The 13,126-nt window shown below is 28.7% G+C and overlaps 2 protein-coding genes across 3 annotated transcripts; one reads left to right on the forward strand and one right to left on the reverse strand.

Annotated features, from left to right (window-relative positions):
* Positions 1-4,858: 4,858 nt before the first annotated feature.
* Positions 4,859-5,867, forward strand: LOC101261197 (uncharacterized). The gene is made up of 2 exons (XM_004251511.5): positions 4,859-5,111; positions 5,638-5,867. Exons 1-2 carry the CDS (start codon positions 5,016-5,018, stop codon positions 5,752-5,754), a joined length of 213 nt encoding a protein of 70 aa, XP_004251559.1. The 5' UTR covers positions 4,859-5,015; the 3' UTR covers positions 5,755-5,867.
* A 216-nt stretch (positions 5,868-6,083) lies between these two features.
* On the reverse strand, positions 6,084-11,773 carry GABA-TP3 (gamma-aminobutyrate transaminase subunit precursor isozyme 3). 2 transcript variants are annotated; one of them, XM_019211275.3, is made up of 19 exons: positions 11,512-11,770; positions 10,928-10,998; positions 9,963-10,096; positions 9,504-9,588; positions 9,348-9,420; positions 9,158-9,255; positions 8,962-9,054; positions 8,556-8,629; positions 8,422-8,460; positions 8,259-8,347; positions 8,088-8,164; positions 7,916-7,990; positions 7,703-7,834; positions 7,526-7,613; positions 7,376-7,454; positions 7,090-7,180; positions 6,922-7,000; positions 6,723-6,838; positions 6,084-6,397 (listed from the first exon to the last, which is right to left on the reverse strand). In XM_019211275.3, the coding sequence occupies exons 4-19, from the start codon at positions 9,570-9,572 to the stop codon at positions 6,323-6,325; spliced, it is 1,347 nt and encodes a 448-aa protein (XP_019066820.2). In that variant the 5' UTR covers positions 9,573-9,588; positions 9,963-10,096; positions 10,928-10,998; positions 11,512-11,770; the 3' UTR covers positions 6,084-6,322.
* Between the last annotated feature and the right edge of the window lie 1,353 nt (positions 11,774-13,126).

Here is a 13,126-nt window from a genome sequence, read left to right on the forward strand (position 1 = left end):
TTAATGATTAATATTAATAAAAATATTATTCAAATTAATTATGTAAATATAAATTATTATCCTCCAAAAATACTTCTGATGAAAATATATCAATTCTTTTTTTAAAAAAATAGCCAAACTATAGCTTGGTTGGTGCATGAAAAGTTTCAATCTATTGAGTGTAACATACTTCTATCAAAGCAACAAATAAAAAAGGGCTGGTCCGTCAAAAGTACAGTTTTTTTTATCAAAAAAAAGAAAAAAAACGTGAATTATTTGACGATTTAATTTATATACCTATATTCAAAAGGAGATTAAAGTTTTTCTTTTCAATAATGATAGTGTTTTGCTAAAATAAAAATAGTATTTTGATCAACTAGCTTATATTAACTATTCTATCTAATATCTATTATACTTTATTAACTTAGAAATCGAATAAATATGCATAAAAAAATTGTTACCATACTATGTTGAAAGTAAATAAATTAGAAATGTAGTTTTTGTACATTCTTTAAAAAAAAATAATTAATCCACTTATTATTGTTACCGTCATTGAATTAATTCCTTTCAATATAAAATGAAAAAAATATTCTAAATTGTGTTGATATAAATTATCAAATTTTACCGAACTCAAATAACAAAAGCAAGTTACACGATATTTACTTTCCCTTTGAAAACAACATATAAATGAGGAGAGAAAAATTATATAGTATGATACTTTTTTTTTTTTTAGAAAAAATATTTCAAATATTTCAAATATTTTATTTTTTCATTATTTTTCATTCACGCCTTATTTAAACCCCGATAAAGTATAACTAAAAATGAAATAAAAAATTACACCAAAGAACTTTAGACCACATAATTTAAATCAAAAGGTAATCAAAGTTCAAAAGAGCTTCTTCTTTGTTTCATTGGTGATTTATGCATTCCACTTGCAAGAGCACATTTATATTATTTTAGGAACGTGTGAATGTTGTGATTATACATACATATAGATAGATTTACGTTATTCAGATTTATTAAAAATATTATCATAATTATATTAAATTCTGTAAAGATATACTATTTGTGAAAGATTCAATTCACACGTATAATTTCGACAAAATTTTTATTTCAACTCATAAGTATATAAAAAAAAGTCAAAAATATCATTAAATTATTTAAAAATAGGTCATTTGTGTATCGTCTTTCGCTAAAAAGTTCTTCGTCATTGTAAGTTAGCAAAAAGTCCTTCAACTATTCAAATAGTTTAAAAATATTCTTCTTTCTAACGATATGTTTCAAAACAAAAGAAAATTAATCAATTTTCTGCTTGAATATACTCTTTGAAATTGAGCAATTATGCAAACTTATTTAATCTTAAATTTAATTATATCCTCATTTAAATAATTTTTAATTATAAAAATATTCAACGTGTTACATTCTTCTAAAAATAAATAAAAAGAATTAGAGAGAATTTTATCAACTCGATCTTACCTTTCTAAAATTGCGCGAAGTGGCCCTCCAAAATGAAGAAATTATATATATATTTTTTAATTTCATACCTATTCAATCATCACTTATTTTAGAACGAAGAAATTATTGCTCCACTTAAGATATATAAATTAACCACATGTTTAATTAGTTTCTGAGTCCACATAATTATATTGCTAAAGCTATATGTCGGCTGAAAGAAACATTTTAATTTAGGCAGCACACAAAATATTAGGAAAAAAAATAATTTCGTCGACTATTTACACTCATTCAATTATATACAAATAAATATTTATATAAAAATTTTTGTCAGCGATAGCGATAGTAATTTATATCTACTTCTATAATATGATTAATGGTTCATCATTTTAAATCAAATACTTTTTTTCTCATTAAATTCACAAAAATTAATAGAAAAAATAAATTTTATATGATACATTCTGTCTAAAATAGTAACGCTTTAATAAATTTGAATAGTAGTTGTTAAGAAATAAAAAAACTAGGTCATAATCAAGATGTTCTATCATTCTAACATGATTAATATTCAACTCTAATTAGAGGTTTATTATATTTTTAATTTTGAAGGATACTTAATTATATTACTTGATAATGACCTAATTAATGGGCATGACTAAATCAAAACATGTACGTTCGAAATCTTCAATCACGTCTCTTTTAAAACTCAAAAAGTATTTTCACATAAGAATTAATAGATTAAAAATTTCGATAAAAATATTCAAAATTTAATATCTGTATACATAGATATAGCGTTCTTTCTCTTCTTAGCTAACATAATAATCCAATTCACACCTGATATTTAATTTGCATCAAACTAAATAAAAACTTCGTTTATTATGGATTAATAATTTATCATGATATATAATATAGAAAATGTTAGTATTAGACTAAATGGATTGCTTAATTGTAAAAGTCTCTAATTAATTGTTTGAGTGTGACATAAATTATTATTAATCAACTTATTTAATTAGACTTCAAAAGAAAGAAACGTGAATTAGACCATCTAATTAAACTAAACTCTACTTTTGCAAAAGAAGTAATTAAGTTCAAAGTGTGAATTTAGAATAAATTAATTAGCAGCAATGTGATTAATTAGTTCATTAATTAATTCAATTTTTGGTGTTTGCATATACATAGACAACTTTTATAGCTTTTCTTTTTCACTTTATAGGGGGGAAATTAAAATCCCACTTAATTGATTTATTAGATTGTCTCCTTTTATTCTAGCATTACTACATGTACTATTGATTCAGTATAATATAATATAATATGATACGAAATTTAAAATTTTAATTCGATAATATAAATTTTTGTTTATTTTTATAAATATTATATTACTATCATATCAAATAAATATAGTATCATTTTGTATTTTGTGATATGATAATTTAGTATAATTTAATCATATACTTTGATACAACATTTAATATTTTAATATTTTATTTATAAATATCAGATATCGATCAATTGATATCAAATTTTTTTCTTCAGAATATATATTATATATCACTCAAATTCATGATTCAAAAATTATGATATTCAATTTTTTTTTAAATTCGATATGATAATTAGGTATGTATTGTGCCATGCCACAACTATACTTGTTCATATATAGTTGAAATTTCAACAGAAAAAAAACTATTATTAATTCTTCCTTCTTTTTTTTTTTTTTAAATGCAACGTTTTCAAATGAATATATAAAAAATTAAATATTTTAAAAGAATAATCTATGAATGTCATAGATGACCAATCAACAATTGAATAATAATAAAATTATTGTACTTTTTAATCAAATAAATGAATCATTATAATTCCATCATAATTAAATAGAGTTGAAGCCCCCACTTGTGGAATTCTCACGATCAATCATTCATAACTAAATTATATCAACTTTTTTCCAATTATTAAATTATTAGTCTATATTTTTTATCGCTATAATTAGTTTTAAAAATACAATTAAAATTGTAATTGTATCGTAAAAAATTATGTAACGACATCTTTTTTTTATTTTTCTTTATATATTATTCACTTTTTCCTTGGCGTGAAGAGCGGAGATGATCACATCACGAGGAGACAATTGATTCAAAGAGCGAAATCAAGATTTCAAGTTTATTCAATTAATTTCTTACTATTAATTTTATCGTTTATTTTCATATTTAAAACACTAGCTACAATTTTGTTGTCATGAACTCAATATTAACTTTTAATTTGCAATCATAATTAGTTTTAATATACGTTAGTTCTTTGGTTTAATTCTACGTAGGTACTTACAATAGTGAATATATATATAACTAGTCATGAATTTATTAACAATTTATCAACGTCTTAAATGTAATCAATACAATATGAATATATTTTTTTTGAAATAGTTATTTAAAAATATGCTCTTTCCTTTTTATAACACAAAAATATGACTTTTTGTGTAATTTTTGTTTGAAACAATCGAATAAGATATAACATCAAATTAAATGCTATTAGATGTATAAAAAATCATCCTATCGAATAAAATAAATATTCAAACAAACAACACCGTTATAAAAAAAATCAGATTTTATCTCTGATTTCTTGTTGTCTTTCAATTTTTTTGGTCAAAAGTATGACTAATTCTTTGAAGAATTAAAAAATCCGTCAAGTGGTTAGGATTTTTTTTAAAAATCTCTAAGTTACAAAAATAATATAATATATTTTTTCATATATGCCAAAAAAAAAAAGTTTTACATATATGGACACATAATATATATTTGAATCCCATAAGAAATTTTATATAGTTTGAAATTAACAGAGTAATTTTCTAAGTTAAATATTAATAATTGTTAAGTGACTTTCTAAGAAAAATAAGTGACGCTCATACAAATAGCCATATTACGACCCCCTATTTAAAAAATAGCGGAGATTTATGAAATTTTGTGCCACTTCAAAATTTAACTTTTAACAAATTATAGATATACACATAAATTTGAGAGTGTACAAGTCGACACATGTAGGACGAATGTGTTTATATCTTTAATTTTTATACAAATTTCAGTACCTGTTTGTGCACATTTAAGATTTAAAGTCATAGTTACTAACTAACGTCAAGTTAAAAGTTATGTTTATATATTATACCTTGATAAAATTTTCTATTTTCACCATGGACAAACAAATAAGGAGCATTCTCTCAAAACATGAATTGCAGTGCAGTGGTAAAACTATTTCATCTTTAATTAGAAATTTCGATTTGAACTCTGAACATTGAACATGAATAAATCTTGTTAGGAGCAACATTCTCAAATATGTAATGATATTAATTATACTAGACGATTCGAATTTAATCAGAACTCCTGTAAAAATATCGAACGCTGAATATGAAAAACAAAATTTGGGGCACTAGTAATATTTTCTTATCTTTATTTATTATCCACACACAAATATCTTATCTTTTTGTTGGTAATACAAATATCTCATCATTTTGTCAGCCAAAACACAAAAAAAGAGAAACAAGAAATCAGAAATACCTAATTCTAAGCTCAAAATTGAAACTAAAAATCAAAATAAAAATAAAAATAATGGATGGGATTCAACAATTGGGACTTCCAATACTTGGAATTATAGCAGCAGCTGCTGTTACATTTTATGCAGTCAGCTTCTCAGAAATTAGAGAGGTATGCTACATTTTTCCAATTATTTTTCTTTTATTAAACTTTTATCAACGACGGAGGTAGAATTTTTATCAAAACGTATTTTTAATAGTGTGTTGTTTGATTTTTATAAAAATGTAGAAAGATTGAATGAGAGAATTCACTAATTTTTGAAGGATCTGATACAAGGATAGAGCCTAGCCTTCTGATTCGATCGAGCCTAATAACTTTGATACAATATCGTTAAAAGAAATCAACTTAATACATATAATTTTTTTTTTGGAAGAATTCACTATTATTTGAATAATTTATCAAGAGCTCAATAATTTTCTTTATCTAAAATTAGAATTGATAAATTCAAAGTTCTAATTGTGACTTTGATCCGATTTGAGTGTAGAATCAATTTTGAGGACTTCGAATAATCTATTTGATATATATAATGTGATTTTTTCAACGAAAAGGATTCGAATGAACCCTTTTTTAACCCCTACTTGTAACTTAATGAATATTTATTAATTGCAATCATTTTTATTTTTTTTGGAAATTGTAGAAATCATTAAGAGATTATGAGGATGGAGAAGAATTTGGAAGTGGTGGATTCAAGTATGTTAGCTCTAGAGAAAGGAGAGCTAGAAAAAAAGCTGATAAACAAAAATCAAAATCTTAGATTTTTTGTACTCATATTTTCATGTATCTTATTTTCTATTGCAATTTTTGTTGTCGAAATCAGAGACAAATTCAAAATTTAATTTTTATGAATATTCAAGATACCATTAAATATGTAGTGATCATTTGAATTTAGTCGAAGTTTAATATTTATAGATACTTATTATTTTAACTATCTTACTTGTTTCTATTTTGGTAAAAGATGGAATATGAGCGAATTGGATCAAACTTGACTTAGACATAAGGAGCCAAATTTTAAAAGTGTTATGATTCAATAGGCTTAAAATTTGATTGGATTGAAATAGATTTAGGCTAAACAATCGATCATAATTCAACTTAAACTTATCTTAGCATGATTTAATCAATCATACTTCTTGATTTTCAAGTTTATTTTCATATTCATCCAAAACTTTTTTAAAAAAATATATAATTAAAATAATCAAACGCCTATTGCGAGTTACTAGAAAGTCAAATGACTTTGTTAGCCAACAACACATAAGCCTAGTTAACAATATACAAAACAATTTTGACTTGTATTTTTTTCACTCTTTTTTTCCTCATGAGCTTTTTTACTTCTTCTGAGACTTGAGTTCTTCTACTCTATTTTCAGTATCCTTCAATGCTTTCCCATATTTGATTATCAACTGCAAAACAATAACAACAACAAAAAATGGTTTTAATCGTTTTTCAGCTTTCGTAGAATAACAACAACAACAACATTCCCACCGTGTTCTCACCAGTGGAGTATGGGAAGGGTAGTGTGTATGCAGACTTACCTTATCTTAAGAACATAGAGACGTTGTTTCTGACAGACTATTTCAACTTTCATAGAAAGTTGTTACGAGGATTAGCTCCATATAGACCATAGAAACATGACGTTGTTGTGTTTATGTCCACGTGACATAAACACAACAAGCCGAGTTCTAAGGCTATTGAGCAAGAAACCAAAGAAACTAGCATTGATATTACCTCATCAATTTCTTCCAAACTAAGAATGTAGGGAGGAGACATCATTATGTTATCACCAGCAACGCGTACCAACACTCCATGCTTCTCACACCGTGCTCCAAAATATGCACCGATACCTATGAAAAAGAACGAAGAATATGTTAAGATAAGAAGAGAGTTATAACTTCATCTCGGATAAGATTAAAGAACGAAACCATACCCCATTCAGGAGGGAATGGATCATTTGGAGATTTGTTATCTGTAAACTCTGTACCATGTAGCAAACCAGTTCCCCTTATCTGGAAAAAAAGATCGAAAAGTGAGCTTATAAAATGAACGTTAGGTAGTTAAGACGTTTGAGCTGACTCTATCGCGTTAACTACTTTACCTCTCCGATTATGGGACTATCAGAAAACGCCTTCAGACCTTCTTGGAACTTTGGTGATATTCTGTTTACTTGCTCAATAATATTTCTTTCCCTGTAACGTATTCGAGTCTTTTTAGTACTTAAAACAATCGTGTAAGTCCAATACCCCTAGTTGTGAAACCACTATATTTCTATGTTGCTCGGACTCTAAAAGATGTTGTCAAAGTACTCAGATCAGACATTCACATGTCGATATTTTGATGAGTCCGAACAACATAGCTAAAAGCATAAAGGAGAAGTCGCGTACTTGTAGATCTTCAGTGTTTCCAAGGCAACTGCACACGAGACAGGGTGCCCCGAGTAAGTAAATCCATGGGAAAATGTACCTATTGAGGAAAACAAAGTTAGGAAACAACTTGGTTACTGAGACGTCCTATCGAATGGACAATGTACTCACCGAGCTTGTTGCTTTGAGAATATATGACATCGGAGACTTCAGGGCTTACAAGGACAGCCCCAATTGGCATATATCCGGAGGAAAGAGCCTGAAAGTGTAGTTAAGAGAGATGGATTTAGAATCCTGATACACGTTATAATATACGTAGATTGTATAGAGTTATATGAATATCTCTACCTTTGCTACAGAGACAAGATCAGGTTTAATGTTGTACTTTTCACATCCGAACATTGTCCCGAGCCTTCCAAATCCACATATAACCTCATCCGCGATGAAAAGAATGTCGTACTTCTTTAGTACAACTTGGACCTAAGAATATGTAGGATGTAAAAATTCAGTTTAGTAATTCTTTCCTCACCCGGAAATATTGAAAGTTCAACAAAAACTGACCTTTTCAAAATAGGTCGCGGGAGGAGGTATGACACCTCCTGCCCCCATGACTGGCTCCGCAATGAAAGCAGCTATCTAAGTTTCAACAAGTACATTAATCGGAACATCAGTTCATCGTCTATATATATTGCATACGAAACAGGAAAACATGATCAAAGTTGATAGAAGTTACTGTTTCAGGTCCCTCTTTGAGTATGAGATTTTCCAAATTATTAGCCAATCTTGTCGAGAACTCCTCTTCCGTCTCACCTAACATACACATTTTCGTAAAAAAGTTCATGTTCTGACTCTGACTGATCCAAATTAGATTCGGATAAAACAACAAGTATGTAAAAATAAAGACCTGGCTGATGAAAGCGCCAAAAATGAGGGCAGTCAGTATGCAGAACAAACGGAGCTGGTAGATCGAATTGCTGATGTAGTGCAGGAAGACTGCAATAGAAAATATTAACATAGCAGATACTTCAAACGAATAACTGATAGCTCGGAAAGGATTAGTATGTTACCCAGAGAGACTAGCGGAAATGAGAGTTGATCCGTGGTATCTGTTTGAAGACGACAAGCATGAAGATTATGTTAGACTAAAACAACACAACACATACTCACACAAAGATGCAGGGGAGTTGAGGGATAAGATTACGATTTTGTTCGAGCAATAAATTTCTTTTTGTCTGGCCTCCCGAGTGCATTGTTGTAATACCATACCAGTTTCACCTACATATCGAAACGTAAGGATCAAAAGTTAGTTAATACCCTAAAAATCATTCCTCAAAGAGACATACCGTTGAGTTAACTAACCATAACATTGTTAGTCTTATTACCCATTCCCAAATGAATATAACTTTCCTTTTCTGGCAACTCTTTAGTTCTAACTTTCTACGTGGTCACAAGATTAAAGGGCATTTTGTTACATATTACATATCTTTAGTTTAAAATCATAAGATTCAAAACTCTTCTTTACTTTCTTAAACTCCGTGCCAAATCAAAACCAGACAAACATATTGAAACGGGGGGAGTATTACTTAGCAGGCTAATTCTGTAACAACCTGTGTGTCATTGGCTTCTGATCCGCTGTTTGTGAAAAAAGCTTTCGCCATTTTATTTGCAGTAAAAAGATCTAGGAGCTCCTTCGCGAGATCCTGTATGTTCGGAAATAGAATCAATATGAGATCTAAGTAAAAACTTAGCGAAATACGGACAGTGAGGAGATTTCTTTTATCTTTCGTGATGAGTTTTACGTACCAAAGAAGGTTTTGTGCTACGATTCCAAAATGAATGGTAAAAGGGCAACTCGTTGAGTTGTTTAGTTGCGGCTGCAACAAGACGAGGCTCATTTCCACCTACAATAATGTGTAACAAAAGACATCCAACTGTTAAATATTTGGAAGAAGTATCAATATATGAATGTAACACAAACAAGGACTCTGAGTACCCAAAGATGTGCACCACAAACCAGCTAGAGCATCGAGGTACTTCTTCCCGTTAACATCATAGACGTACGAACCCTATGACAGATTGCATAACATACATTAAACACCGAATTCAGTAACTTCTCGAGTAGACAGACAGAGAAAGATACGATTCTAACCTCGGATTTTTGTATGACTAAAGGTTCCAAATCAGTAGAATGCCATCCGGCAGTGAAGGGTGCCAACATATCATGCCCCTTGTATCTGCAAATGTCAAGACATTACGAATTCGTTAACTTGTTTGAGAGACACTATATACATATTAGACGACACGCGTATTGTTGATATATAATTGCAGAGTTTTTTGGTATTCAATATCAATAGAGTATAAAGGGTCAAAAACACACCTAAAGTATTCCGATCTTTTCAGTTTCCTACCTGAACTATCACCAAATGATTATCGAAACATGCCTCAACTATCAGCTGTTGAGGTATGTTTTGATAGATATTTGAGGTAGGAAACTAAAAAAACGTGATACTTCAGGTATGTTTTTGATCATTAACCCATGTCAATGTATAACGTTCACGATAAATGAAGATAGAGACTCGAGTAGTAAAGAAAGGACAACGAAATGCACCCTCTAACATCAGTTGCTGAGATGTCATTCTTCAAAGATGTCTCAGTGCTACTCCATCTGACCTGTATTTGATCGCTAACGATTTGTTTTTGCAAATTGCCAACAGCAGGGATATGCTTTACGTGAGGACCAACCTGCAAAACTCGATAATTTAGGAACCATACATACCAAACAGATTCATAGATTGGTCAAGAACAATGATAAAGGCCCTAAAGCAGTTCGTTTAACAAACAAAACGGTAAACTACAGATGTTTAAAGCTTCTCAGGAGATCCATGACAAATCGTTCTGTATATTAACGAATATAATTTGATCTTCGAGTCTAAACAAACTGTAAAATGACCTGATTCACAGTTGATCATAACCACATTGTCCAAAGAGGAACACATAACAATCGTCCGTGCAGATCAAAAGCACAATTGATACAGGTAAAATGAAGTTGAACTTTAGGCCTAGGGAGAGCTATGTTGCTCGCACTCTTCAAAAATGTCACAGGATCGGTGCTCGATCATCCAAAAGTAGCATATATTTATAGAATTCGACAAGGGTGCAACAACAATGTTGGAAAGTCCGAGCAACATAAGAAAACGACTATCTACCCTCTATAATAATGACTATGCCTCAATCCCGACCAATTTAGGAGGCCAACTATTATGAGTCCTCAATCAATAACAGAGCAAGAATTCTCATTAAGCGGTTCGTCCAACATGTATAGTAAATATACATAACTATTTTTTAAAATATAAACAATATAATTTTCCACTGAAGTAGGTTTAGATAAACTCCTTGGCCTTACCTCGCTCCACCCTGGTCCTCTATGACCATATCGCTCCATTTAAACACGTCTCAATCCAAAATGACTATAAGTTCGTTCAACATGTATACTATATATACATAAATATTTCTTTTAATATAAATAATATAATTTTCCACTAAAGTAGGTTCAGATAAACCCCTTGGCCCTACCTCGCTCCACTCTGGTCCTCAATGAATACTCAGAGGCATGCAGTGGCGGATCTAGAATGAGATTCGGAACCCTGGTTCAACAACACTAAAAGAGTTTAAGTACACAACCAAGAGCCGTTGGGCCAAATAAATCATTTATTCATTGGGTGCTTGCTCTATGTTAATTTTATACAAATACCACTTATTTTCTAAATATTCCATAACGAAATTAATGTGTGCTCGAACACCCGCTGACCACCATGTGGGTCTACCCCTGGAGGCAGGGGCGGACCTACAAGCTTATCTACGGGTTCAACAGAACTAAGTAGTAGCTTTGACCCATAATCCAATAAACTCATAACCTCGAAATCCTAACTTGTCCTCTACTTGAGAGGATCATTTTAAAGTTTTATTTTTTAAAAAAAAAAACATAAAAAGGAGCAAACTTTAAATGAAACACATTCAAGAACCAAAAAAAAAAAATACCCTTTATATAATTATACTAATAAAGCTAATTCAACAAAGATTTTAATAAAAAAAAAATTTTAAAAATCCCATAACCAAAAAAAAGAAAAACCCAAGAAATTAAAAGCCATAATACAAACCTGGTTGGTAGCTGCAACAATTCCAGATCCAATTAAACTAGTAATCTTGGCCATTAATTAACCTTCAAGAAAATTCATAAAAAAATATATAAAAAAATCTAATTATAACACAAAAACCTCCCTCTTAATTCTATATGTTCCCTCTTCCTTAAAGTTTTAATAATAATTATAAGATTTTATATATAAGTTGAAGAGAACAAAGAAAACAAAGAAATTAGAAAGAAAAACAATTGACAAGTGATAACATATGACTCAGCTTATCTTGTCTTGTCCAAAAAATGGTTTTAAGAAAAAAAAAATCAGTATTTATAAATGGACAAAAAAATTGTAAATTTTATAAATCCTCATTCATCGGATATTCAAACAATTTTAAAAATATTTTTTTTGAAGGTTTGTAATACTTTTAGGAGGGAGAAAAACCACAGACTTAATATACATTGAATTTGGACACTGCGTTTTAATTTACGTGACACTGTTTAAATTTTGTAATGTACATTGAATTGGGACATTAGTCGTACTATTTTCTCCAATTCATAATACTAAATCAGGATAAAATTAATTAAATTAGTCATATTTTACCCTACAATTGACGTGGCTTTTAAAAATCTAAGAATTTCTGTTTTCAAAAAGGCTAATTGATATGAACAAAGAGCAAAATAGTAAAATAGATTAATCTATTAATGATTTCTTTATTACCGTGTAAAATAGAAAGTGTTCATGTAATCTTTTTTTGTATCAATTTATGCGGCATGTTTGAATTTCGAGAGTCAAATAAGTTGTTTCAACTGTGTAATTTTTTTTTATGTGCTTTATTATCTCTTTAATATTATAATAAATTAATTATCATTTGAAATTAAAATAGTATCACGTAAATTGAAAGGGATGAACCGTAAATTTAGATGAATCTTCCTTAAAATCTTAAACATAGAGATACTTTTGGTACATTGTATCTGGTCATTAATCATGGATTTTTTTTCGTTGTACTTATACAAAAGCATAAAGTACAATTCTAATTTAGTTAATTTGCATGGATCAAATTCTTTTAACAAATATTAGCCTCCTTTATATTTTTTTTTAAAAAAAATGTGTAAATAAATATTTACATAATCAGATCACTTATAATGATATATTTATATCATTATACGAATATTTACATAATCAGATCACTTATAATTATATATTTATATCATTAATTAGTGATTAGATAAAAATGGTAACTAATATATACTATTATAGAGAGTAAAATTGTATTAAAATAAAAGTAGACTAAAATCAATTATCATTAATTAGTGATCAGGTAAGAATAGTAAATAAGTATATGTTATTACATAGTATAATTGAATCAAAGTTAAAAATCTTACACTAGTACCAATGTTCAATATAAAATACACTAATTATAGTCTAATATTTTAAGTGATTTAGTTTACAAAAATAACCTCTAAATTAAATGTATAGTATATATGTTGGATAAAAGATTCCTAACATTATCGAGGCACTCATATACAAAATAATAATAATTAAAAAGTAAATATTTATAGAAATTTAATAAATTTATTTATACATATACAAAATCTCGACAAAAATTATTGAGTTCAAATGCATACACTAGATCTGC

Source organism: Solanum lycopersicum, chromosome 12, assembly GCF_036512215.1.
Source record: "Solanum lycopersicum chromosome 12, SLM_r2.1".
NCBI classification, from domain to species: Eukaryota; Viridiplantae; Streptophyta; class Magnoliopsida; order Solanales; family Solanaceae; genus Solanum; species Solanum lycopersicum.

Coding starts and splice junctions, on each gene's coding strand:
- GABA-TP3 (XM_019211275.3), bottom strand. CDS start 9,572: ATGTTGGCACCCTTCACTGCCGGATGGCATTCTACTGATTTGGAACCT. Junction 8,630..8,961: donor CAGAAGCCAATGACACACAG/GTTGTTACAGAA, acceptor TTCGATATGTAG/GTGAAACTGGTATGGTATTA. Junction 7,001..7,089: donor ATAGTCCCATAATCGGAGAG/GTAAAGTAGTTA, acceptor CTTTTTTTCCAG/ATAAGGGGAACTGGTTTGCT.
- LOC101261197 (XM_004251511.5), top strand. CDS start 5,016: ATGGATGGGATTCAACAATTGGGACTTCCAATACTTGGAATTATAGCA. Junction 5,112..5,637: donor GCTTCTCAGAAATTAGAGAG/GTATGCTACATT, acceptor TGGAAATTGTAG/AAATCATTAAGAGATTATGA.